The sequence below is a fragment of the Schistocerca americana genome, chromosome 4, assembly GCF_021461395.2.
Source record: "Schistocerca americana isolate TAMUIC-IGC-003095 chromosome 4, iqSchAmer2.1, whole genome shotgun sequence".
Classification (NCBI taxonomy): Eukaryota; Metazoa; Arthropoda; class Insecta; order Orthoptera; family Acrididae; genus Schistocerca; species Schistocerca americana.
The window spans coordinates 424669804-424683192 of NC_060122.1; the positions used below are offsets into that span (position 1 = coordinate 424669804).

The 13389-nt window shown below is 44.2% G+C and overlaps 1 protein-coding gene across 1 annotated transcript in view; it reads left to right on the forward strand.

Annotated features, from left to right (window-relative positions):
* LOC124613520 (formin-like protein 20) overlaps positions 1-13389 on the forward strand; it is a 74115-nt gene that overhangs the window by 17564 nt on the left and 43162 nt on the right. The window contains exon 2 of the mRNA XM_047142231.1: positions 9012-9242. Within this exon, the coding sequence (XP_046998187.1) occupies positions 9012-9242 (231 nt within the window). The remainder of the gene's footprint in view (positions 1-9011; positions 9243-13389) is intronic.

The following is a 13389-nucleotide window of genomic DNA, read 5'->3' on the forward strand; positions in this document are numbered from 1 at the left end:
AGATGGTGCGACGTTTCGAAGAGTTCCACGCTCATCATACGACGAGTACGACACTCCTCGAAACGTAGCGATATTTCAACACGGCTGGAAACTTTTCATCAATAGTATATGCCGGGTAAGTCTACACTCACACATACGCTTTGATTCTTAGGTACGTCTATATTACGGTCCAATCAGAGGCGATTTCTGTTTCACAACACGTCAATGCCAGATAATAGACAGCTTTTGTAATGAACGACTATCTTCAACAGGAAAAAAATTCTGATGGTAGAGTAGTAAGGTCCATATTCCGGTCTGATTTTCACACAGCATGTTTGGAAAATTGCGCAGTTACGGAAAAAGTTTCAGCCTAGCCTCTTACGACCGTTTTTGGAGTACGAAGATCTCCTCTACAGGAATCAATACGCATTTCATAAACAGCAATCTTGTGAAGCTCAGCTCATTATGTTCGTTCGTGAGATCAATAAGGTAGTAGATAGTGGCAACCAAATTTATGTCGCATTCCTTCTTTACCAGAAAGCTTTCGATACAAATCCTCGCCATAGCCTAGTGAACAAAATACGAGCTTACTGGATACAGAATTAAATTTGTGGACTAGCTGAAAGACAGTATTCTGCAGGACGTTCTTCACAGGGTTAAATCAAGTGTGAGAGTAGCTTCAGACGTACTTCGAGGGAGTACAATAGGGTCGTTAATGTTCAGGACATTAGACCAAAACATATGACCACTGTTCACCGCGACGCGGTGAGGAAAGTACACAGAGCGTTTCATAATCCATATTACAGGCTTCTAGGGTTTCTGGAGGGGACTTACTAGATGAAATTTTGATAAGGAACCCATATGTACCATCTGGATATAAAATAAGTTTGAAACTCATCACTTTCAAATCTCCCGCTTTTAGATTTATACTCTGTAACTACATTACGGTGCGTGGCTGTGTATACTTTATGTACTGCTGTCAACATCCTTCATTCCTGTTCCATTGGCGTATGGTGTGCGAGAAAAAAGCTTGCTGGTAAGCTTCTGTGCGACCTAGAATCACTCTATTTTTACTTCCATGGCCTATTGGGGAGACATGCGTAGGACGAAGCAATACACTGATTTAATCTTCTAGTAACATACGCTCTCGGAATTGTAACAGTAAACCACACCGTGTTGCATAATACCTCTCTTGTGGTGCCCGCCATCGGAGTTGGATGAGCACAAGCGGGACGATTTCGCGCCAACAAAACAAAACAAACGCACTATTCTTCGTTGGATCCTCTCAATGTCCTCTATCAATCCTGTCTGCAAAGAGTCCCAGCGTGACGAGTAGTAGTCGGGTGTTGATCTAAAGAAGGTTTTGTAAGCTACCTCTTACGTGGAGAAGCTTCCAGTGAATCTCAGACTGGCATGTCCCTTTTCCGCGATTAGTTTTATATGGTCATTTCATTTTAAATTCGGTTTTACGCAAACTTTCAGATATATAATTGGCGTGACTGCATCCAACGATTCTTCGAGAGTCGTGTAATGATACAATAACGGTTATTTCCCCCAGTTTATGCCCAATACACGATATTTCTTTATATTGAGGGTTAGGTGCCAATCCCTGCACCAAGCAACGATACTTTGCAGGTCTTCCTCCATTTCGCTACTGTTTTCTGACGTTGGGACTTCCCTATAAGGGGCAGTCAGAAATAGTCTGAAAAGCTTGTAAGGGTGTTATAGGACAGATTGTGCTGAGAAATAATTGCTAAGAAAAAAATTCGATGGGTTGCGCCGTTTGTGAATTAATTCCCATTGAATTTAGCCAATCACGCCGTTGCGAGTGTAAATTCAAGTGACGCCTGAGGTACAATTAATGTCAGTTGTTCTCATAGCGCGGATGACAGTGCACGAGGCCTCTCAGCCCTTGGGTCGGGCTCGATCTTTACTACCGTGCCGTGTCCAATTTTTGTATCGCTCTCTTGTTCTGTTTTAGTTTGGTGACACCGCCTCTGGCGGGCCGCTTGAATTTGCGCGCCCAACGGCCTGATTGGCTAACTTCAATCCTTCAATGTTTTTCAGACTTTTTAACATTCCCCGAAGTTACTTTTATGCCTGACGATTTCTCTTCGTTAAGTTTAACATGCTGTGCTACATTTGCTAGGAACTCCTAAATCCAGTCACAAAGTTGGAACGATACTTCGTGCAGTCGTATTTTATTCATTTGGCGCCAGTACAGGACCGTATCGAATGCCTTCTGGGAACCAAGGAACACGGAATAAACTTGGGCACCGGTGCCAGTTGCCATCTGGGTCTCGTGGATGGACAGAGTGACATGCGTTCTACACGATCATTGGCGCGGAATTCAGATCGATTCCTACAGAGGAGATTTTCTGCCCACGGAAAGGTCATAATTCGCGAGCATAAAGCGTGTTCCAAAATTTTACAACAGAACTCAACCATACACGCGCCTGTAGTAGTGTGTCTGTTCGACGACCCTTCTTGAGAACGAGAATGACCTTCACTCTTTTACAAACACTTGGACCGCTTCGTTCCCGCAGCGGCCTACGGTGGGCTGGTGTTAGAAGGGGATCAAATTATTTTGCAAACTGTATGATTTCTCTTCATTAAGGTTATGTATCGAGCTTCCCCTATTTATTAATTTATCTATCCATTCTTCACAATTATAGCTTATTATCCGGGAAGCTGATACAGGCCATACAAGACACATTTTTGTGGACAGTAAAAAGTGTGTATATTAATTATTTATTCCTTGTAATTAAAAAATTATGAAAAAATGCTAATACTTTAAGGAAACAGAAAAATGAAAAAAAAACAGAAACTACTTTCTGCCATTACGAAAATACTATAAACCTCCTAATCAGTTACCCAACTACGAATATTACTGTTGGTATTTCAGATTCTATCATTAAAATCGATTCACTTCTGTTTATGTTCATTCAATGAACTGTAGATGGTTGTTTCTGCTACTGGATCCGCTCTCTAACTACCAACTCAACTACTGTTGTCTGGTGGGTTCGTTGATTACATGGCAGCACGCCAGCAACGTTTCCTCTGTAGCAGGCGATTCTACGAGTCGCTGTAACGTCATAGAATCCACATTTCCTTAATCACTTGCACTAATGAAGTCTTGAAGAGCGTATCTTTCAGTGATCGCCGACCTCACTTCCATCTGTAGAGAACATTGTGTTGCCGGAATGGCCAACACACTGACGAGTTGTTGAATGTATCGTGACATGGTTCTTTGCGTTTCTGTATACTATCACTTACAATGGAACTTTTCAGTGGCACAAAAAAAAAAAAAAAAAAAAAATGGTTCAAATGGCTCTGAGCACTATGGGACTTAACAACTGAGGTCATCAGTCCCCTAGAACTTAGAACTACTTAAACCTAACTAACCTAAGGACATCACACACATCCATGCCCGAGGCAGGATTCGAACCTGCGATCATAGCGATCACGCGGTTCCAGACTGAAGCGCCTAGAACCGCACGGCCACACCAACCGGCTCAGTGGCACACTTTTATTTTCTAGCATACAACACGATACACTCGTCACCAGATTCACTAACCTTTTTCGCGCGACATTAATTTTTTATTTTCATTCTAGCATGCGTTAAACCGTAATTTCTTTATATGGAAATGTAAAAGTGACAAGAGTGATGTTGGATGAAATAATATAATTCTAAAAATATGTCAAACATATTTTGAAGCCGGCCGGTGTGGCTTAGCGATTCTAGGCTCTTCAGTCTGGAACCGCGCGACCGCTTCGGTCGCAGGTTCGAATCCTGCCTCGGGCAGGGATGTGTGTGATGTCCTTAGGTTAGTTAGGTTTAAGTAGTTCTAAGTTCTAGGGGGACTGATGACCTCAGATGTTAAGTCCCATAGTGCTCAGAGCCATTTGAACCATATTTTGAAAACTTGAAAAAACCAGTATCGTCAACTATAATCGTTTTTTACTCTTTTCGCAATAACGTAAAGTAGTAGTTCTTAATGTAAAAGTAATAAAAATACTTAAATGTAAATAAACAAAGACAACTTCCTCTGTATCTATCGATCTAATTATCCAACGGTATCTAGCTACCGCTGGGTATATCTTTGTTCACCTCGTTTTTGACGGGATTCTGTAACTGTGAGTCGAGGGTGGAGTGTTGTGGTTTTGAGACGGAAATTTATGTTATTTCAAGGTAATATACGGGGTGAAGAAAAATTCGCACACTCCGACTTCGTAGCGTGATTTTTGACGTACTGGCAACACAAAAATGTCTCTCACAAAATTTCGTCCTCATATTTCGGGCAGTAAATGGATGTTACAGATTGGCAATCTGGCAACACTGTAATCATGTGAACGGTAACTACCCCCTTTCAGAAGTAAAATAGTGCTGTGGAGTTAGTGCAGCGTGTAGCATTTTCGGTAAGTATGCAGGAAGTCGAGGGTTCGACTCTGGCTTGAAGCTTGTTTGTTTTTATTTGCTAAAATTAGTCTGTGTGGTATGGTGTCTGGCGTCTTAATCGTTATACAGAGAGTACAGTGGATCTTCTACAAAACATTTGCAGTCACGTACTACGAACACAAAAATGGAAGTACAATCGTTTTCATTTGTCAGTTTTAGAGAAGCCTTTTGCACGCCGCGACAGCGAATTCTTTTGCTCAAATGCATCTACTAGACTCCTAACTTGTTTTCTGTGTACCCTCCCCCAATAGATCCATCGAAATAATTTGCAAAGCACGTTGCTAGCCCTACTGGTGACGTAACGCTCTATCGCAATGTAATGGACCTGAACGTGGGGAGAATAATAGTTAGTATTAATCGTCGGGACCATTAGGGCAGGGTACACATAAAACAAGTTTGGAATCTAATAGACGGAGTGGTGCGAAACAATTTGCATCCACTACGTGCGGTTTCTTTAAAAGCTGACTAATGAATACAATTACATTTCCATTTCTGTGTTCGTAGGGCGTAACCACAAATGTTTTGCAGAAGACTTACTGTACTCTCCGTATGACGATTAAGACGCAAGATACAGTACCGCGGAGAGTACTTTTGACAAATAAAAACAACAAACGTCGACCGGGAATAGAACTTTCGACCTCCTGCATGCTATCCAGTGCCCCAACTGCACACCCCTGGTGTATCTGCTGACAGAGATAGTTATCGTACCAATCTTTAACGTCTATTTACTGCCCGAAAAATGCGCAGGACGAAATTTTATGACAGACATTTTTGTATTCCCAGTATGTGAGGAATCGTGTTGAGAAGTCCGAGTATGTGGATTTTCCTTCACCCTGTATGTCGAACCGTTCTTCAAAAGAAGTTATTGAAAATGTTCAACAAACACGACCATGGATTTTTCTTCATAAAAAAGGAAATATACCGCGAGACCCGTTGTGCCAGTGAGAAACATCGCTTAAACTACGCAGTAGAAAATGAGATATGTAAAAAAGAACTATTGTATTACAAGTCCTGAGACTATTTCCATCAAGAAATTTTTAATTACGTCTCTTTTGTACTTCAAGGTATTGAGAATTATTTGAACGAACCACACCACTCTTCCAATGAGGTTTGCTGAACATTATTGAATGTGACAGCATTCGCTATCAATTATGTTCCGAAACGCCGCGCATTAAATAGGAACTTTCCGGGGCTCATACCTCGGGTTCTATTGGTCATAGAAAGGTAGGGTGAAGTGTTTTGGATAGCCCTTACTCTAGGGACCATTTGTATCCCCAATAGAAGGATCATCTTACTGTAACCGTCCTACAGTACTGCTCGAAATTCGAATACTACACCGTTCCACCAGCTTAGGCAAACGTAGCAGATCGTTTGTTGCTTTTTGCATTAGACGTTACCTACAGTGGGCCCTAAGAGGCTTGTGGAAGAATCATTAGTTCATGGGTGGCTCCCGAGAAAAACCAAAAAAAGTGTTTTTCATCATTTTTTGCCGTCAGCAACGGATAACTAAATAACTAACAGAAGAAAATTGCTGAAATTTTAACAGTATACTCTAGCCATTTATCTAGAAATTCCATCTTCCTAGTTTCAAAAATCTTCGTCCATTATCGAGGAACACCCCAAAAACATGATTTTAGGGTACCAAAACTGAACCGCGGATTCCTAGACGACTACGCACAGAAAATGGTTGAAATTCTTACGATGTATTTCTTATATCCCTATTTGCAACAAACTTGAAAATTTTACGGGAAAGGCGAATTTGCTCCTGTTTAAATGATTCTGGCTGCACCAGTTGGCTCTGTCTACCTTCCTCTGCACCCTTACAAATTTTCACAAAAAAATTTGACATGCGAGCATATTCGCGCTTTTTTTGCTGAGACAGGAAATTAGAGGGGCTCTGGGAAAGATACGGAAAAGTAATAAATACTGGAAGATTGTGAACAGTGTTTGAGATGTAGGAAGAACGAAAGAGACAGTGGCAGTGTGAGGGTAAGAGAGGGACACAGTGGCAATAGAACATATATGACAGTGACTGAACCGTGCTAGGAAAAGAGTGGGGGAGACAATGCCAGTGGGAGAGGAGTGAAGTCAAAGACAAAATGGAAGTGAAAATGAGAAACAGAATCTATGAAGAATATAGCGAGGAAGAGAGAGCAGCAGTGTGAAAGAGTGAATGAGATAGTAGCAGTAAGAGAGAGCAAGAGAGACAGTGACAGAGAGAGGAGACCGTAGTAGTAGGACAGAACGCAGGAGACTGTGGCTGTGATACTGGAGGCAGGACCGTTAGAGAGACACAAAGAGTTAATGACAATGAGCTGGGCTGAACGAGTCAGAATGACCAAGTAGGACGTGTTCGTTCCAAACCAGGCTCCTAACACTCCGCAGGAGCGCTTCTGCCTGTTTCCACGGTCATTGATCTCTTCCCCGGTTCTTCCATTTTCCTCTATCACACTTCCCAAGTACTTGACACTTCCCTCTTTCTTCAGTCGTTCATCTCCAATTCTTATTCTAATAGCCGATCTATCTTTCTTTCTAGTTGTAACCAGGATCTCACATTAGTTTATATCTAATTTCATTCCATACTGTCTCACAGTTTCTTACCCAGCTGTTCCTGAATCTCCTCCTCCTTGTTTTCCCAGATCATCAAGTTATCTGTGAACACCACTGCTTTCATCATGTCTTCTCCAGTTTCTTCTGCCACCTTAGTCAATATGACATCAAAGACCACAATGGAGAGGACACGTGGCAATGCACTGCCCTGCTTCACACCAATTGTTTGCTGGAAGCAATCGGTCCTTTCATTTTCCGCTCTGACACAGCTCAAACTTTCAATGTAGGTCTCCTCCATTCTTCTTGTTGTTTCTTTTTCCTGTCCCTTCTTTTCAAGTGCTTCCCAGTCCTTTTTCTATAAACGCTATCAAATTGTAAGTAGGCTGTTTAGCTTTTTATGTTGGTAACGCCACGTAGCGCTCTGTATGAAAATCGCTGACTGTGCTTTGTGCAGTCTGCGGCTGGTTTGCATTGTTGTAATATTCGCTATTGTAGTGTTGGGCAGTTGGATGTGAACAGCGCGTAGCTTTGCGCAGTTGGAGGTGAGCCGCCGGCAGTGGTGGCTGTGGGGAGAGGGATGGTGGAATTTTGAGAGCGGACGATCTGGACGTGTGTCTATCAGAAAGAGTAAATTTGTAATATTGGATATCATGGACTGATATATATATTATGACTTTAGAACACTATTAAGGTAAATACATTGTTTGTTCTATATCAAAATCTTTCATTTGCTGACATGCCTATCAGAAGTTAGAATCTTTTATTTAACTGGCAGTAGTGGCGCTCGCTGTATTGCAGTACTTCGAGTTACGAAGATTTTTGTGAGGTAAGTGATTCATGAAAGGTATAGGTTATTGTTAGTAAGGGCCATTCTTTTGTAGGGATTTTTGAAACTCAGATTGCGTTGCGCTAAAAATATTGCGTGTCCGTTTAGCGTTGATCAGAATAAGTAAAGAGAGTAATATCTGAGTACGTTCAGTTTTGCTCAGCTGTTTGAAAATCAAATAGCGTAGAGGTTTTCCTGCACTGTCATTTATATAAATTTTTCAAAGGGGATGTTTCAAAATATCATTCTTCCCCAAATTGACAGTTGTGGTCCTGGAGCTGCTTTGCTGAAAATATGAGGTCAACAGTTGACCGCCTGCATCTCGTGGTCGTGCGGTAGCGTTCTCGCTTCCCACGCCCGGGTTCCCGGGTTCGATTCCCGGCGGGGTCAGGGATTTTCTCTGCCTCGTGATGGCTGGGTGTTGTGTGATGTCCATAGGTTAGTTAGGTTTAAGTAGTTCTAAGTTCTAGGGGACTGATGACCATAGATGTTAAGTCCCATAGTGCTCAGAGCCATTTGAACCATTTTTGAACAGTTGACCTCCCAGGCCTGGAGCAATGCTGTTTTACTCTTTGTTCTCGACAAAATATTATATCACGTTATTAAAACTTAAACAAGATAGAGCATTTGAACTGTAAGCAATCCCTGTCCACAGGAGTGTCAATTTGTTTTTTGTTTCTGTGGATTGGTATGAGCGACTTAAAGCGATGGACTAGTGGGTATGAGCGAATTACAGTTAGTGGAGCTTGTCGGAGTAAGAACTGAGCTGCATGCTAAAAAGAACGCCAATACGTTCGTAAGCCAAAATTTTTGGGAAAATTTTTGCATCTTCTGAGGAAGGTAGAACGGGGCAGCTGGTGCTCCACTTTTCAGAGTCTTTTAAACAGGTGTATATCAACTTTTACGTGCTCCAATAGCAGTCTTTTTCGGCTGCTAATCTTTACGCTTAATACAAAACAGAAGGTCAGAGGGTACAGTACCGTCCAAGATGGGTCAGCTCTACTCAATGCCCAGTGCTGCTTTGGGATTCAGCTTCCTTAATGCCTGACGACCACGACAATCTGCACCTTCGTAGAGAGCGCAGCCCCGCATAGGTTTTGCTACCTGGAAAGTGGACAGCGTGATCGGAAAGAAGAGGAGAGGAAAGGCAAAGAAGGGAGCAAGGCGAGACAGCAAGCGGTGTGGTGTGGCGTCCAGATTTGAATCCGGCCGTTGTGTCGGTGGCGGCGGCAGTCGCGGCACGCACGCGGGAACTGGCGTTCCCACAGGCGAGCCAGCGGGGAAGCCGATCCTGGCACCAGCCCCATGAAGGCCGCGGGCCGGCCTTGCGGCCACCGGCAGCGCCACCAGGGGCCAGGGGCCGTTCACCCCGGCCGCCGCCGCCGCCGCCAACGCCGCCCCCGCTTGGCGGCTCACTCCCACGCAACGGTACTCGGCCCTCGCCACTGACTTATTTATACCCCGTTTCGCAGCGTCCAGGGGAGGGCAGGAGTTCACAGTTCGTCATTCCGACACGATACACTGGTACTCCGCAAATCACTGTGCAATGCCTGGTGGAGGGTTCTTCATACTAAAGGTACGAGGGTGTCCACTAAGTAATGCAAGACATTTTTTCTGAGAGCAAGTTGGTTTTGTTCCGGATTCCAACCACTATATTATTCCACACTCTTTGGCTATAAAACCCTATTTCAAACACAACCTCCGATCAATGCGATGGCTTTGCGCCACCTTACTGTGAGGGCCTGTATGCCCACTTGGTACCACTCTACAGGTCAGCGTGGGAGCCAACGTCTTGCTGCGTCAATAACCTCCCCATGAACCACATATTGCTTCCAGCAGAGTGCATCCTTCATTGGATGAAACAGATGTAAGTGGAAAGAACTGTCCAATGAAGTCTTGTGAGCTCCTCTCGCATGCGCGCACTTGGGCGAGGCTTTGCGTTGTCATGGAGAAGGAGAACTTTGTTTGCGTTTATGTGACGTCGAACACTCTGAAGCCCTTTCTTCACTTTCTTGATGGAGTAAAATGCACTTCCGATGATCGCTGCACCATGAGGGAGGAAATCAAACAGGGTGACAACTTCAGAGTCCCAGAAGACCTTCGTCATGACTTTACCGGCGAGGATGCGGCTTTGAACTTTTTCTTCGTACGAGAGGTGGTGTGGCACCACTCCATGGATTGCCGTTTTGTTTCCGGTTCGAAGTGATGAACCCACTTTTCAACGCTAGTGACGGTGTTCGACAAACTACTCTCACAGTCAGCCTTATAACGTGAAAGCAGTTCCACACAAATGGCCTTCGTTGCTTTTTATGGTCTTCTGTCACACGGCAGGAAATCCAGTGGGCACACACCTTTGAGCACTTGTGGACGAATGTGCCAGCGCTACCAACATAGACCTCCAGTTTAGCAGCGAGGTGTTTGATTGTAATCTGTCTATCACTTCGAATGAGAGTGTCCGTACGTTCCAACACTGCAGGACTCACAGCCGTGTGCGAGCTGCCGGCATGTGGGAGACCGGGCGGGTTTGTTGCGATGATGACAGACGCCTCGCCCAGCAGCTCGCTGTTCTCTCGTTCTCTGCCAGGTCTCCGCAGACAATCGCAAGCGCCTAAGAATATCTACGATGCTCTCGTTTTCCAGTAAAAAGAAACCAATGACAGTGCTGTGCTTGGAACGCACCAGCGTTACAGACTCAATTTTGAACGCTATGTACGAGGGGCGTCATCTATCGGAGTTTCATGAAACTATAGGGGCCAAGCGGGAATACTCCGCGATGGCCCACAATAAACTGCGCATTTTTTGAAGCGAAATTGGCCGAGAGAAAAAATTGTTGCTTTACTTATCGAGTTCCTCTCGCATAAGTGACTGAGGACTTGAAACAAGCAATGAGCAAACAAGAAGAGACTATTATGTGTTTTTTTGACTTCGGCAAAGCTTTCGACACTGTCTACTATGACATTCTACTTGCTAAATTCATGTGACAAAATGTTTCTTCGTGTGTCATACAGTGGTTCCACATGTAATGGCGGACGAAACAATCACTTGAGACATTCCGCGTCGATACTGTAGTGGGTCCTAGTAAGCCTACATTTGCTTCTAGAGAAAGTCGAGCGGATACTAAAACACACACTAAACACATGATCACTTTACAAAACTTTAACGAGATAGAATACTCAACTTGGAAACAAAAATCTCTGTCCACAGGAGTGTAAAGATGTACACTACTGGCCATTAAAATTGCGACACCTAGAAGAAAGGTAGATGATAAATGGGTACTCATTGGACAAATATATTATACTAGAACTGACATGTGATTACATTTTCACGCAATTTGGGTCCATAGATCCTGAGAAATCAGTACCCAGAACAACCACCTCTGGCCGTAATAACGGCCTTGATAGGCCTGGGCATTGAGTCAAACAGAGCTTGGATGGCGTGTACAGGTACAGCTGCCCATGCAGCTTTAACACAATACCACAGTTCATCAAGAGTAGTGACTGGCGTATTGTGATGAGCCAGTAGTTGCTCGGCCACCATTGGCCAGACGTTTTCACTTGGTGAGAGATCTGGAGAACGTGCTGGCCAGGGCAGCAATCGAACATTTTCTGTATCCAGAAAGGCCCGTACAGGACCTGCAACATGCGGTAGTGCATTATCCTGCTGAAATGTAGGGTTTCGCAGGGATCGAATGAAGGGTAGAGCCACTGGTCGTAACACATCTAAAATGTAACGTCCACTGTTCAAAGTGCCGTCAAGGCGAACAAGAGGTGACCGAGACATGTAACCATTGGCACCCCATACCATCACGCCGGGTGATACGCCAGTATGGCGATGACGAATACACGCTTGAAATGTGCTTTCACCGCGATGTTGCCAAACACGGATGCGACCATCATGATGCTCTAAACAGAACCTAGCTTCATCCGAAAAAATGACGTTTTGCCATTCGTGCACCCAGGTTCGTCGTTGAGTACATCATCGCAGGCTCTCCTGTCTGTGATGCAGCGTCAAGGGTAACCGCAGCCGTGGTCTCCGAGCTGATAGTCCATGCTGCTGCAAACGTCGTCGAACTGTTGGTGCAGATGGTTGTTGTTTTGCGAACGTCCCCATCTGTTGACTCAGGGATCGAGACGTAGCTGCACGATCCGTTACAGCCATGCGGATAAGATGCCCGTCATCTCAACCGCTAGTGATACGAGGCCTTAGGGATCCAGCACGGCGTTCCGTATTACCCTCCTGAACCCGCAGATTCCATATTCTGCTAACAGTCATTGGATCTCGACCAACGCGAGCTGCAATGTCGCGATACAATAAACCGCAATCGCGATAGGCTACAATCCGACCTTAATCAAAGTCGGAAACGTGATGGTACGCATTCTCCTCCTTACACGAGGCATCACAGCAATGTTTCACCAGGCAATGCCGATCAACTGCTGTTTGTGTATGAGAAATCGGTTGGAAACTTTCCTCATGTCAGCACGTTGTAGGTGTCGCCACTGGCGCCAACCTTGTGTGAATGCTCTGAAAAGCTAAGCATTTGCATATCACAGCATCTTCTTCCTGTCGGTTAAATTTCGCGTCTTCAGCACATCATCCTCTTGGTGTAGCAATTTTAATGACCAGTTGTGTATTTGTTACTGTCACTGAACACTGTGACTTTTATCACTTGATACAATACAGAATGACAGTCATATCTCAATGTATGGATGCGTATAATCTTCGATACACAGTTCTTGCTTCTAATACAACTCGAGCTGCCGGATCTGAAGCAAGACGACTCTGCCGCCGTTAACGATGTTTCCAGAGTGGGGCTGAGCTGTATTGCGCTCTAACATTGTTCCGGCAGCAGCGGAATACGAAACATCTTGAGGGCATGGTTATGCCGACGACTCTCTAGTCACAACATCGTTTCGCTTCAGATACAGCAGCTCAAGTTGTATTAGAAGCCGAACTTATATCGAAATTTACGGTCAATTGCGCATTGAGATATGAGTATCATTCTGTTTGTATCAAACGATAAGTTACGGTGTTCAGTGACAGTAACAAATATATTTTGACACTGCTCTGAACATGGTATGGCCAACGCTTTGCCGCAGTGGTAACACCGGTACCCGTCAGATTACCGAAATTAACTGAGAAGTACGGGCTCTGGTCTCGTAAACTGACACACGGCCGCGAGAGCAGTGTGCTGACCACACGCTCTTTCACATCCACATCCAGTGACACCTGTGGGCTGAGAAAGACATGGTGGCCGATCGGTACCTGTTCGGGAGGAGTTTCGTTTAGTTTTTAGTGAATATGGATTGCTTCCAAGTTAAGTATATCAGTTTGTTCAAGGATGAGTCAAGTGATTTAATATTTTGTGTGTGTTCTATTATCTGCTTGACCTCCTCCAGAAGTAAATCTAGGCTTGCCAGGACCCACTACAGTACCAAAGCGAATGTCTCAAATGTTTTTTTGTCCTACACTACATCACTTACACCTTACATCCCGCCAAAAGTGTTTAATGATCGGAACAAAAAGGTTACAATGAAAGGATGCAGTTTGAAGAGTCTCTCCAGGGTCAGTTTGTGTC